Source organism: Hermetia illucens, chromosome 1, assembly GCF_905115235.1.
Source record: "Hermetia illucens chromosome 1, iHerIll2.2.curated.20191125, whole genome shotgun sequence".
In the NCBI taxonomy this organism is placed as follows: Eukaryota; Metazoa; Arthropoda; class Insecta; order Diptera; family Stratiomyidae; genus Hermetia; species Hermetia illucens.
Window position 1 is genome coordinate 28,206,193 of NC_051849.1, and position 14,921 is coordinate 28,221,113.

At 46.0% G+C, this 14,921-nt stretch overlaps 1 protein-coding gene across 1 annotated transcript in view; it reads right to left on the reverse strand.

Moving 5' to 3' along the window:
• Positions 1-14,921, reverse strand: part of LOC119648996 (mitochondrial enolase superfamily member 1-like) — a 41,975-nt gene continuing 27,054 nt past the window's right edge. The window contains exons 5-9 of the mRNA XM_038050931.1: positions 8,463-8,613; positions 8,225-8,382; positions 815-957; positions 588-751; positions 1-403 (exon numbers count right to left, since the gene is read on the reverse strand). Coding sequence (XP_037906859.1) covers positions 105-403; positions 588-751; positions 815-957; positions 8,225-8,382; positions 8,463-8,613 — 915 coding nt within the window. The 3' untranslated portion in view covers positions 1-104. The remainder of the gene's footprint in view (positions 404-587; positions 752-814; positions 958-8,224; positions 8,383-8,462; positions 8,614-14,921) is intronic.

The window sequence follows — 14,921 nt, forward strand, 5'->3', positions numbered from 1 at the left end:
TGCCAGTAATAAGCATATTTTATTTAGATTAATTTCATTAAATGCTTTACATTTGTTTTATTCAACCATTTTCAGAGCATTTTAAAGGCACTTCTGCAAAATTCTCAGTATTTATTATATTGGAAAATTCCTTCAGCAAACATCCTTTCCCATTCTTTTCCATGAGGATAGCGGTAATTTTCGATAGCACTTTGCTTTAGTTCAGTGCTGTAACCTGGTGCTCTCGGAGCCACGTAACATGCATTTTTAACTGTGGCTGGGTTGATGAACTGATCGTGCTGTTGGTCGATGAATTCAATAACGCGATCCTCCTTTGTTCCAGAAAGTGAAACATAATCCCACATTTGAAGATGCTGAACCATTTCGCAAAGCCCAACTCCGCCAGCATGAGGGCAAACGCGAACTAGAGGAAATTGTTCAAATCAGTTAGTATACAATATATTTGGATTAAAAATTAGTAGTCTAGACCAAAAATGCGTAGTTAGTTAGATGGTTTAGAACTATTGGAACAGATAAGTTTTCAAAGTTCCCTAAAAGGGTTCCATGAGGCATAGACAAATGAATTTTCATATAATCCTTTTAACTACCATTCAATTTCATGGCCATCAGATAAACAGCTAAAATCTCGTTAATTCCTCCAATTCGGGCGGAGTCGATTTGACAGAATTGCATGGCATCAGCCTGAAGGAACTGCTTAAACATAACCCGATTTGCGCACATTTCTCCCGTTGCAACACCAATTTTCAGTGGCCTTAAAATAAAAATAAGATTCGTTAAAAAATATAATAGATCCTATCAAAAGATAATAGGCTACCTAAGGGCTTCCGAAATTTTAGCATGGCCCAGAATATCATCGGGCGAAGTGGGCTCTTCGATCCAAAGTGGCTTGAATTCCGCAAGTTGTTTGACCCATTCAATGGCTTGGTCAACATCCCAGATTTGATTTGCATCAATCATCTGCAAAAGATAATATTTTTAAAAAAATTAACAATCAAATTTGCGTTAAAAGATACGGGGTAAAGTAAGAGGTACAATTTTATAATTTTTTGGTATTATTCGGTATTGAAAGCATTACAATACTACCTCATACAAGAACCGTGGGTTGTTGGTGGGGTAGTCAGGGGTCTAAACTTCCGACATGCTGACCTATTGTATGCCAATGGAAGCATGGTAGTCTCAAAAGACTTCCAGGCTAATTTGGTTAACGACCTATCTGATGGCGACACCACATCGGCTAAGCTAATCATAAAAAGTCAACAGGGAGATAAAGAGATACTATGGTGCTCTGCATATTTTTCCTATGACGCAGAAGACATTCCCAGTCGAACATTCATCAGAGCTATCCAATATGCCAAAAGCAGAGGCATGGGGTAATAGCAGGATGTGATGTCAACGCTCACTACATATGCTGGGGAAGTTCCAACATCAATGCAAGAGGATCGAGACTACTGGAGTATCTAGTAGGAACCGATTTGCAGATCCTAAATTTGGGTAATGAACCCACTTTCTTCAACGTTGTCAGGCGAGAGGTCATCGACATCACGGTGGCATCTTCTGACATTGCGGCTCTGATCGGCGAGTGGAGGGTATCAAACGATATCACACTCTCGGATCACAGAAGCATTGATTTCGTAATGGGCATGGATCCACCGCCACCCACTCCATTTCGGAATCCGCGGAGGACAGATTGGGTGATGTATAAAATAGAATTGAGCGCCCGAGTCACGAGCCCTTGGAAGTGCTCAAATCCATTGCTGGAATTGAGAAGGCAACCCAGATGATCACAACTAGCATGAGAGAAGCTTTCGAAGAAAGCTGTCCACTCAAGATTCCAAAGAAGGGTAAAACACCATGGTGGAACTCGGATTTAGCAAAACAGAGGAGAACGACAAGAATGCTCCTCAATCGTGCTCTCAAGCGTCAATCAGTCCCTAGCTGGAATCGCTATAAAGAGGCACAGAAGGCTCTAAAGAAGAGCATAAGATCGGCTAAACGATCATCATGGAGACGCTTTTGCGAAGAGACTAACTCTCTTGAGGCAACCTCAAAGCTGAAGCGGATTCTAGTCAAAGAACGTGGCCAGAAACTGACTTATTTACATTTACAGAACGGGAAGTACACAGAAAGCGATGAAGAAACGGCAAACCATTTGCTTGAAGTGCACTTCCCTACCAGCATCCAAAATCTAATCTCGGGGCCAACAGGTGCATACAGCCCTCAACCAAGAGACTGGAATCTGGTATGCAAAGTAGTATCACTGGAGCGAGTAAAATGGGCATTTAGCTCGTTCCATAGATACAAGTCGGCAGATCCCGATGGCATCATCCCTGCGCTAGTAATAGAGGGAATGGATGCCCTGGGTTTACACATTCGGAACATATATCGCACATGCCTAGCACACGCTTATATTCCAATTAAATGGCGTGATGTGAAGGTGTTATTGATTCCCAAACCAGGAAAACCCACCTACACAGACGCAAAAAGCTTTCGACCGATCAGTCTAACGTCCTTTCTGCTAAAAGGACTAGAAAGACTACTAGGTTCATAAGGGATACACACATTCCTAAGTGGCCACTTCACCATAGACAACACGCCTACCAGAAAGGCAAAATCCACGGAGACAGCACTCCATGAACTTACGGCAAAAATTGAAAAGGCGATGTCCGAAAAAGAATACGCCTTAGGCCCATTCATGGACATCGAAGGTGTCTTCAATTATGCCTCATTCGCGGTAATTTGTGATGCGGCAAGACAGTATGGAATCGAACCGCTGCTAATCAGTTGGATCCTTCACATGCTAGAGTGGAGAAAAATCCACATATCGGCCGGCTAGAAGTCTATTGAAGCAGGATGTCTCAGGGGCTGCCCACATGGAGGGGTTCTCTCTCCACTGTTATGGCTCTTGGTAATGGATACCCTGCTGTGGCTCCTGGAGGACAAAAAGTCTTCTCGCAAGCATTTGCGGACGACCTAGCCGTAATAATTACCGGCAAGTTTGCGGACACAGTATATGACCGCTTGAATGCAACTCTGCATGAAATTCACAGCTGGTGCCTCCGTAATGGACCCACGGTGAACGCTAGGAAGACTGAACTAGTTATGTTCACTAGGAACGTCAGGTGGGGCAGCTATACGCTACCCACCTTAGCAAGGGCGGAAATCCAGCTGGCACAAACAGTGAAGTACTTAGGAGTACATTTCGACTCCAAGTTAACGTGGAAGCATCATATCCAGGAACAGTGTCAGAAATCCTGCAGATTGCTCTGGTGCTGTAGGGATGCGATAGGTAAGACCTGGAGACTTTCACCCAAACCAATATACTGGATGTACGATGATGATGATGATCATCATCATCATCAACGGCGCAACAACCGGTGCCCGGTCTAGGCCTGCCTTAATAAGGAACTCCAGATATCCCGGTTTTAGGCCGAGGTCCACCAATTCGATATCCCCAAAATCACCAATTCGATATCCCCAAAATCTGTCTGGCGTCGGATCGCTCCATCTTAGGGAGGGTCTGCCTCGTCTTCTTTTTCTACCATAGATATTACCCTTATAGACTTTCCGGGCTGGATCATCCTCATCCATACGGATTAAGTGACCCGCCCACCGTAACCTATTGAGCACGGTTTTATCCACAACCTGACAGTTATAATATCGCTCATAGATTTCGTTATTGTGTAGGCTACGGAATCGTCCATCCTCATGTAGGAGGCCAAAAATTCTTCGGAAGATTCGATCTGGATGAAGGCAGTTTGTACGTCTCGGGCGGTGAATGGTCGACAAGTGGCCATGAGTCTTTTCAGATTACAGACCTAATAATCTTCACCGACGAGTCAGCCATGGAGGATGGATCGAGCGCAGGGGTGTTCTCGAAGAATCTGATTATAGAACTGGCCCGACCCATCGGAAAAATGACGACCATATTCCAGGCGGAGATATATGCTATTTCATTGGCAGCAGAAGAATGTCTGCAACACAAATGGAGGGGTCGCACCCATCCGAGTCTGTTCCGACAGTCGGGCGGCATTATCAGCACTAAATGGCAACGGCATATCAAGCCAGTTGGTGTGGAGTTGTCATCAGGTGCTGCTGAAACTTGGCCGACTGAACGAAACATACCTGATGTGGGTGCCGGGGCACTCTAACATCGCTGGTAATAGGGAGGCTGACAGACTGGCTCGCCGAGGGTCTGAATCCACAATGGTGGGGCCAGAACCAGCTCTTGGAATCCGACCATCTACTGTCAAGTCTACTCTGAAGGGTGAAATTGCAAGGATTCACGCAACCGAGTGGAGAAATTTGGACTCTTGCCGGCAAGCGAAAATCCTTGTGAAAGAGCCTAGGGCCACTAGAGCGGCATTTTTGTTGTTTCTTAAGAAGTGGGACATGAAAACCCTAGTTGGGCTTTTGACGGGACACTGCTCCTTAAACTACCATATGGAAAAGATTGGGGTAGTGGTTTCGGCAATGTGCAGCCAATGTGAGGAGGAGGAGCTGCCCGGCATCCTCAGATCTCAGACGAAGACACCTTGGCAAGGTTTTCTTCAATGAAGAATCTGCACACTCTCTGCCTCTGGAGAATGTTCTCAGATTCGCTAAAGTCTGCGAACACTGTAGGCGGGAAGCCATTGTATAGGCAATTTACGGGGATAGTACGATGAGCCTAGCAATGGCCTGAGTGCTCGGAGCTGCGGCTCCCCCCGGTAAACTAAACTAACTAATTGCAATACTAGTGTCTGATTGAGTACGAAAGGTAACTCAGCCAGATATGCGTTGGGAAACATGATCTTGAGGATCCAAAGTCATTTCCCTATATATTTTTTTTATGACGACTGCGATGGCGTATCGTGGGTTCTTCATCTCATGAGTATATGAAATAGGTTGTTCTGGATGTTTAGCCCTGTCAACAGAATATCGTTGAGAGACTTCCCTATTGGCGCTTCTTATAGACAATGTAGCCTAGCACTAGTTAGGCTTTTTTCTGGCTGGGAGAACCTAAAGTGTGCCATGTCTTGTGGTAGGCAGATAGGTATCAATGGTCGCTTCGAGGAACCCAATTAGCACTCTGACGTGCCGTTTTGGTGCCGCAAATTCCTAAGACCTCTGTGGCCGCTGTGGTAAGAGCACGAAGGCCTAATCCAGAATGCTCAGATCTTCAGAGCCAGCTTGCACCATCCACACAGGAGAGTAACTCTCTGACTTAACAGCTAGAGATCTCTCTGAGATCATCAAGGAATGGTTTACCTAGTGTCCGTAGTCTGGCTATAGCTAAATCTGGGCAATCGCAAAGGAAGTGCCTGAGGATTTCCCCTCTTCCCTGCAGCTTCAGAAATGCGAATTCTAGGGTATGCTGAGTCTAATGGCATGGTCCCCTATAAGCCAGTTTTCCGTGCAGGCCGCCGTAATCTAGAAGATTACGCGCTGCACGCGTCTGGCACAAGAACTCTCGCAATTAGGTTTTGTTATAGGCGGGCCAAATCCTCCTTGACTTGGCACAGGTTGTGAGCCTTCGCCATCTGAGGTCGGCGGCTATTAGGTAGTGCAAGTAAATTTTACCCATAACGGTCGCCAGCGAAGTATAGACTCTACCCACCGAAGGACTGCCAAGACGAGAGCCCGCCTGGCTAGTCCGTCAGCCTCATTCGCCAACTATATCTCTATGACCGGGAAACCAAAGGAGGTTGATCTTGAGCATGCCGCCCAGACTGTTCAACGTGTTTCTGCATTATCCCACAGGTTTGGAGGATTTCGCCGTTGATAATTGCCTGCCTATGACTAACAATACAGATTGGTAATGCAAGTCCTCTCGGCTAGTCGAATCTCTGTTGTTAGTTCTACTGGATTAGTTTCGATGGCACCTTGAGTATGAGTTGCATCGCATGGGTGTTGTTGTGGAGTAATGTATGATGTCGTTTATGACATGTGCAGCATCTGTAATTGGATGGCCACTTATTGACGCTATGGCCTTTGTCTAAGCAGTTGTTTCTTCAGATTTTCTCCATGCTCTACTATAAGCTCACCTGACCTTCTCTCATTGTGGCATATAGTGGGGTTCGATGTATATGTCGCTATTCGTTATTCCTTGGACCGTTAACGTATTTAGCCTTTGTGGTTGCTTGTGCGTATCATGATCTCTAATCCTCCGAGAGGAGTTATTAGAAAGCTTATAAACATTTCCAGGCTGGGTATGTTTATCGACATCCCGTTAGCACTTTCTCGATGTCCGACTTCTGAGTAATTATATAAATTAAAAGAATATTATAATAAATGGCAAATACATGGCATAACCAGCCTGCAAGTCGTTGTGTTTTCCTAAAGTGTGACTTATCCACTGCTATTTCCGCCCTCTAATCAACACGTTGTAATGATCTGTACTATTGTTGATGGTCGTAAAGATTGGCGATATAACTACACGCGAGCTAAAAGTGGAAGTGAAATTAAAAAAAAGGCGGCTTGACCGCACGTGTTGGACCGTAGATCTCCGGACCCGAGTGCCGCGATCGAAAGGGAGGATACACCACGAATCACATCCTCGATCATTGCTTCTTCTACCTCAAATGTTCAGTTAGGCGCGGCCTCTGTGGTTCCCACCCTTTTTTGACATCTCCAGGCCATTATTTTGGAGTATGTCCCTAAATTGTCAGTCTCAAAATTTGTTGCAACATGTGTGCAAAATAAATTCCGCCTACGGTCCTTATGTACGGAAAAACAACAATCGAGTTGCTCCTCGTCGCTGACTCGTAGATCCAGAGACTTTGGGAAGGCAATCACCACCAGAGGCAATCACCACGAGAGGTTAAATCTTAAAGACAAACACGACAAACAACTAGCTCTTGTGATATACTACCAAGTCCTTGAGGGTTTTACGTGAGCACCGATCTTGCGACTTAATCCCTTCTTCTTAAGACACGAATTGATTTTGTGACCACAATCAGGGCCCCGCTGAGACAAGTAACAACGGTACCAGTCTATACCAAGTGCATGGCTTAGCATTCATGCTGGTGGATGCAAGACATACCTAAATCTCTACCGAACTAAGGAGTACGGCATCCGTGTGGAAACGCAACACCACGCCGAGGCCCGAAGATCTCTTCTCGCTTGAGCATAACCACAGCCCCCATGAAACTCCCACTGGGGGGCCGATCGCAAATAACCGAGCTGTACTCACATACAACGTGAGTTCACCCGAAGTATGAGAGTCCAGGAGCTATCCCGGTTCCCATGGTACCAGTATACCCCTGGTAAGGTTTCGTGACCAATTACCACTTCAGATGAATCCCCGTGCAGACTCGGGTCTGATCGCCCTGATTAGGCCTTTGGAGCATTCGCCTACTGCATCACGGCCGGCAAACCAAAGTGAGTACAGCGTCTCCCGGTGCCACCACTATGGAGGTTCTCCTCGGGAACTTGGTTTTGATTTGGCCGACAGGGTTGCCTCACCGCCACCTCTGAGCACCCCAAGGATGGGGCAGGAAACATTGGGAGTAGGAGTACTTGCTTCTGGTGGAAAAGGCGTGAAACCTAAACCTGGAAGGGTGAAGTTAAGTGTGCGTGGAGCCTACCCGGGAATAATGTTGAGACAACACAACGAAGTTGTCAGCCGGAACAAGCTACCTTCCACAGATTCAAAGAACCTGAGACTTAGAAAATTTTAGGCCTGAACCAAGAAAACATTTGTAATTATCTGTACTGTTGTCGATGTGATCCTTGCCTTTGCTGTGATTATTTTTCAGGATCCGGTGAGAATCCACGCACCGATAAGGAGACGTGAATTTTAATTTAATGATACGTGAGGGTTCGAAGCGCTCAAAGAACGGAAGTACGTGTCGACGGAGCGTTTCGATGGAGCTTCAGTATTAGTATAAATTAGCCGATTTATTTTAGGTTCTGGGATAGCTCTTCCCTCTAGGTCGTCTCCGGCCACTCATGATGGTCGTCTGACTATCGACAACAGTACAGATCATTACAATATCCAGCAGTAACTAGCCCGTACGCCAACTTGAATCATCTTTTGAGATTTTGTCAGGCCAGATCACGGCGATGATATGATGGAGACGGGTGTTGAAAAAGGTTAGAGCTTTTGAGTAACCGTAGTGGTTACTTTTCATGTGTTACAGTACGGAGAGAGCATTGGCGCGAAGCAACGTCAATTTGATATTGGTGCTGAGGTATCTGCGTTTAAATCATCAAAATGGTAATATCATGAAAAAATCAAACTCACCAACTTATTTTCCCATCCGATAGCATCACGAATAAGACGGCATCGTAATCTATCATTCTCCAAATCACGACCGACTTTCAATTTAAAAGCAGTAAATCCTTTGTCCAAGTATTCCTTGCAAAGATCACGAATCCTGTCGTCAGAATAGCCAAGCCAACCTTGGGTTCAGATAAAGTTAGTGTATATTTATTAATAACATAATTTAAAAGTCAAAATTACATTCTATTTGTATACTTACCAACTTGAGTTGTATAAGCTGGGTAACCGTTGTCAAGTAGATCCTTTATGCGTGCCTCCTTTCCAGCCTTTTGTTTTTTCAATAATTCGATTGCTTCCTCTTTCGTTATAACATCAGTTATGTAGCGAAAATCAATAGTTGATACTAAGACCTGGAAGGAAAAATATTTTTTGGAAATAATTACAACAGAAATATATAGGAGGCAAATCATTTATATAATTATCAGTTCATCTTCATCATCAATGGCGCAAAAACCGGTATCCGGTCTAGGCCTGCTTTAATAAGGAACTCCAGGCACCCCGGTTTTGCGCCGAGGTCCACCAATTCGATATCCCTAAAAGCTGTCTGGCGTCCTGACCTACGCCATCCCTCCATCTCAGTCAGGGTCTGTCTCGTCTTCTTTTTCTACCATAGATATTGCCCTTATATACTTTCCGAGCTGGACCATCCTCATCCATACGGATTAAGTGACCCGCCCACTGCAACCTGTTGAGCCGGATTTTATCCACAACCAGACGGTCGTGGTATCGCACATAGATTTCGTCGTTATGAAGGCTACGGAATTGTCAGTTGGATTGATTTATCCGTTATGAATGCTCAAATTATAGCGTCAATAGTCATATTAAAAGGTTCTTCCGATATAAAACAGCTCGCTCCAATTAAAGCGATGAAATTTATTTAGTGGTGCGCATCTTAGAACACACCCAGCCTTTCCGTCTTCCCTACTCTTTCCCTGATTTTGATGCTTTTCGTTTCATGAAATGTGTACTAGCGCATTGTGCGCAACGGAGCGGGCTGCAATAGTTAGTAATGAGTGCACGCTCGAGAGCACGGTCCCTGCCCTGATTTCCTGAGGCATGACTTACCTTTTAGCTGATCCCGGAACTAAAAGACGTTCAGCGCTCAATTGGGCGATGCGGCCTACTAATATCGGTTCAATGCACGCTACTCGACTAGAATCTTGGAAGGGCTGGTCCTTGATACACGTCACAACTACCGCCTTGGTAGGGACAAGCTCATATGACCCCATCGCAGTCAGCAGAGAACTGGCGACAGCTCCAGAGGTTCCCACTGGTTCTAAACGTGTAACGCTCTTCACCAAAAAAATAATTCAAGACTACTATCCAAGACGGAGCTATAATCCCGATTAGGGGTCAGAACTGCGATCAAGGTTGAATTTTCGACCCCATCCCCCGAGGAGATGGATAAACTTTCCACAGGGGAAAGGAGGATGTGTCCCCTCTTCAAAGCCGACGGAAACTCATGGCGGTCAACCCACTTAAAAAGTTATAACCTCCATGTTAGGGTTTAATTTTGAATCCTATCCTCGTAAGGGTATATGTAGGTATGAAGGAAAAGTGTGTCTCCTCTCTCGAATCCCCCCCCACACCATCCAGCAGTGACTCCCCCTTGAAAAGTAATGGCGCTTCAAATGGGGGTATTTTGATATTATCATGGTAAGTTCGAAGAACGAGAAGATATGTAGGAAGAAGCCTATAGCGGTCAATACTGTCCAAAAAGTTACGGCGCCCTGATAAGTGGCTACTTTCGTATCACTATATATATACCCGGGGGGTTGCAGTGAGGGCCGCCCCCTCGCACATTGCTACGATGATTATGCCACCAATGAGCTTGATAATGATACGAAAACAGCACCATTTCGGAGTGCCATAACCTTCCATTGGAAGATGACCGCCACAACTCTTCAATGGTGTTAGAAAGGTGGTCTTACTTCTTCACTCTATATGCTCTCTTTTTCCCATTGGCAAGTCACACTTTACCATGATGTTGTGGAAATTCCCGACATTTGCAGCTTTATAAGAGGGGTTGACCGCGCACGATTTTTCAAAGGGATTCGAGATAGGGAACCCGGTGCTTTTCCCTTCATGTCCTCTATTCAAAATTAAACTGCAACGCTATGGTGGTGAGAGTGACCACCACAATTTTGAATGAAATTAGAAATTTCTTCTAAATATCCTCCCAATCCTCTATCTCTCATTTCTAGAGTTGAGAATTCAGACTTGACCATGATGAAATAAATAAAAAACCTACTTTGGGAGCCATAACTTTGAGGCGAGGGGGACCATCACGAGTTTTCATCGGCATTGAAGATGGGGGGCCTCCTCCTTTCCCTCTATAAACTCCAGACTCCTTCCGGTGATCTGGTTGAAAGTTTAACTTTCAACCGTTCAGGTATTTTTTTGATATAGTCATCTAGAAACCTTCACGTTACTCTGTAACACTATTTCTATGCGCACCACCCGGAAAGGGTTCCAAACGGGATGACTTCCGGTGCACGCCACTACTAACACCTTGGAAGAGCCAGACTCACATCACTCCATCGATATCGGCAAAGAACTTTTACTGAACAGTTCCAAGGTGGTTCGCTGAAATATTTACGACGTGTCTCAAAGAAGGGGGTTTCCCAGAAAAGTGAAGGAAACAGAAGCTTGTCCTAATTCTAAAGTCAAATATACCTTTGTGTAATCCTTCGTCTTATAGACCTATTGCTTATTAAATGGCGTTGGCAAACTTACTAACTACAATATGCTTGTGCCGATCACAGAAAGGGAGGGTGGCTTCTCATATAGGCAGTTCGGATTCCGAAAGACAAGATCTACTGTCAATACGATCTGTACATTGACAAAAATTGCCGAGGAAGCAGTAGAGGTCAATAAATCTTGCGCGATCGTTACTCTCGACGTGAAGAATGCCGTCAATACTGCAAAATGTAGCAAAATAATTGCGGGTTTAGCCAAATTGGGCGCTCTTAAATACCTGGTGCATAAAGTCATGGAATTTCTCCGGGAGAGGATATTGTGTTACGATTCGGACGATGGACCTAAGACATATAGAATAACTTGCAGGATTTCTCAAGAATCAGTTCTCGATCCTCTCCTGCCCAAAGGAGTGACAATCAGTGGCTTCGCAGACGACATCGGAGTGACTATCCTCGCACAAGATATTGAGGAGATCGAGGTCCGCACGAACGAGGCAATATTTGACATAAGGTCTTGGGTAGCTGCACGATGGTCTGACGCTCGCAGAGTATAAAACCGAAGTAATTTTGATCACTACGCGAAGGAAGCAAACATCGATAAAGGTCAGATTTGGCAAACACATCATACATCCGCAACCAACGCTTAAATAGCTAGCAGTCATGGTTGATCAAAGACTAAAAGGCTTCCGGAGTTGCTGCATTGTTGGCAAGAATGTTACCAAGTTTAGGTGACCTAGGCAAAGCTACAGAAGCAGCAGGAAAGAGTTGTGCCGTGGCTTGTTGAAATTTATCGGAGCTGTATCTCTTTAGGATACGTACCACAGTCTTGGAGACGCGCACGAGTGGTTTTCATACCGAAAGCGGGCAGGCGCGGTCATGAGTCCCCGAAGGACTTCCGACCAATCAGCCTGACCTCTTTCGTGCTGAAGACCCTAGAACGCGTCCTGGACATTCACTTAAGGACGATTATGGAGAGAACGCCTTTCTCTAAGTCCCAGCATGCCTACCTCAAAGGAAAATCCACAGAAACCGCCCTCCACGAGGTAATTGGCACGGTTGAGCGGTCGCTGCAGTACAAGCAGTATACCCTTGCTGCCTTCTTGGATATAGAAGGAGCTTTCAACAACGTCAGTACCAACGCCATCAAGGAAGCCTTGACCGGTATTGGATTGGAGGGGCATCTCACGCATTGGATTATATCCATGCTAAGTACCAGGATAATCCAGTCCGATCTGGGAGGCAACCACTTGACCAAAGCTGTGAACAGAGGCACGCCCCAGGGGGGCGTCATCTCACTGGTGCTCTGGTTAATAGTAATGGATAAAATTTTACGTACATTGGACAGCAGCGGGGTGAAGGTGGTGGCGTATACCGACGACTTGGTGATATTAGTGTCAGCGATGTTTCCGTCCATTATGAGCGAAAACATGGAAGGAGCGTTGCGAAAGGTGAGCTTGTGGGCCGCAAGATGCGCCCATGGCATAAACCCAACCAAAACGGAACTGATGCTATTCACTACCAAGGCAAGGGTACCTCAATTCCATCTACCGCGGCTGAATGAACAAAAGTTGGTTCTTTCCTCTAATATAAAGTATCTGGGTGTAATCCTGGATCCAAAGCTAGATCGGAAATTGAATATAGAACTGAGGGTTAAGAAGGCCTGTATAGTCTCCTATGCCTGCAAGAGAATCTTTGCAAAGAAATGAGGTTTCCGGCCGAGGATTGTTCTCTGAATGTACACCGCTATAGTGTGTCCGATCCTAACTTGTGGCTCAATTGTATGGTGGTTTTTGAGCAAAAAATACAATAAGATGAAGCTTAATAGGATTCAAAGAACCGCGTGTGCAGGTGTTACTGGAGCTCTGCAGTCCTGCCCGGCAGATGCTCTCAATGTACTCTTGCATCTTCTTTCCCTAGACTTCCACGTTGTACCGTACAATGCCGTCAGACTACGTGAGTCCGGATGCTGGGCAGCGAAGTCCTACGGCCACAGTAACATCCTAGACAAAGTACCTGGCCTAAATCTGGGCATTGCCCACGGACTATACCAGGCGCAAGCTGAACTTCACGAGAAACTTTGTTGTGGATTTTTCAACCAGGGCAAAGTGCAAAACTGGCGGCATGTTGCAAGGTTATCACACACTATTCTTCACCGACGAATTTTAGATGGGCTGTGGAGTCGGCGCGGGGGTTTTCTCGAATACACACAGTATATCCAAGTCGTATGGTCTCCCAGGTTTGGCCAGTGTATTCCAAGCGGGAATACTGGCGATACTGGAAGTCTGTCGATGGCTGGAACATGATCCGAACCCCAAGCGTAACATAGCCATTCTGACCGACAGCTAAGCGGCCATCAAGACCCTGTACTCAGCGACAGTCTGGGCTGCACACTCAAGGTCACCCTCCTCTGGATTCCCGGGAATAGGAACATAGAGGGGAATGACCGGGCTGATGGATTGGCCAGGCGAAGCTATGCTCTTGGCAGCCCTTCGGCGGGTACAGTCAGTGCCTTGTTGGCGACTGCCAAGGATGGAGTCTACTCGCATTACTTAGCAGCTGCGGGCCTTAGATGGCGAAGGCTTACCAGCTGTGCCAAGTCAAGGAGGAATTGGCTCGCTTACAACCAATCCCGTTCACGGGGCTCCTGTGCCATACGCATGCCAATTTTCATTCAAGATTACGGTGGTCTGCACGGAGCACTGGCCCGTATGGGACCGTTCACGGGGCTTCTGTGCTAGATGCATGCCAATTTTCATTCAAGATTACGGTGGTCTGCACGGGGCACTGACCCGTATGGGATCAGCCGCCAGGCATACCCTACAATTCACATCACCGAAGCTGCAGAAAAGGAAGGGAAACCTTCATGCACTTTCTCTGCAATTGCCCAGCTCTAGCTAGAGTCAAGTTACGGACATTGGGTGAACCTCAGAGAGATTTCTAGATGCAACGTGGAAGAGTTTCTTTCCTTCGCTGCGGCCTGGCTCTGAAGATCCGAGCCGGCTGGACTCTGCCTCCCTGCTCCCATAACAACAGTCATGATCTTAGGAGTTTGTGTTATCAAAATAGCGCACCACAGCACTAATTGCACTCCTCGGAGTGACCACTGATACCTACTTTCCCTATCAGGAGAGTTATCAGCTCCGTTTTGCTTTATGCAGCTCCAGTCTGGGCATCGATATTAAAGCTAAAAGCAAATGGAACAAAAATCGCAGCCACATATCGATTGAATGCATTGCGAACGTCGTGCGCTTACCGTACAACATCAGACGAGGCAGCAGGTTTGATCCCCATTAACTTCTTCCCGAACGCCTCTATGATCCATCATATGCAATCGGCGAGTCCTGTACGTATCGTCGGAGGACGCTGGACTAATAGGATTATTCCAGATATCTCAAAATGGATCAAACGAAGGCGTGGTGAAGTTAGCTACGACCTGATTGAATTCATAAGCAGACACGGAGGGTACCGTGCATATCTTTATCGCTCCGGACCTGAGGACTCTCTATATTGCCCATAATGTGAGATGATTCCAGAGAATGCGGAGCATGTTGTTTTTAACGGCCCGAGGTTCGTTGTACACAGAGCGGAGGCGGAAATTGACGCCGGGGCACGGTTATCACCCGAGAATATCATAGATGAAATGTTAGTATGTATGTGTCCGGATAGCTGAGTGGTTAGAGCGCAAGGCTGTCGTACGGAAGGTCGCGGTTCAAATCTCACTGGTGGCAGTGGAATTTGTATCGTGATTTGACGTCGGTCTCAGTCGACTCAGTAGTGAATGAGTACCTGAGTCAAATCAGAGTAATAGTCTCGGGCGAGCGCAATGCTGACCACATTGCCTCCTAGTGTGTTAACGATAAAGATAAAAATGTTAGTCTCTAAAAAAACTTGGAGGACCGTGAAAAAATTGATTGATTGCTGAAGGAGGAGCTTCGGAGGAAAGTAGTAAATAACGACAC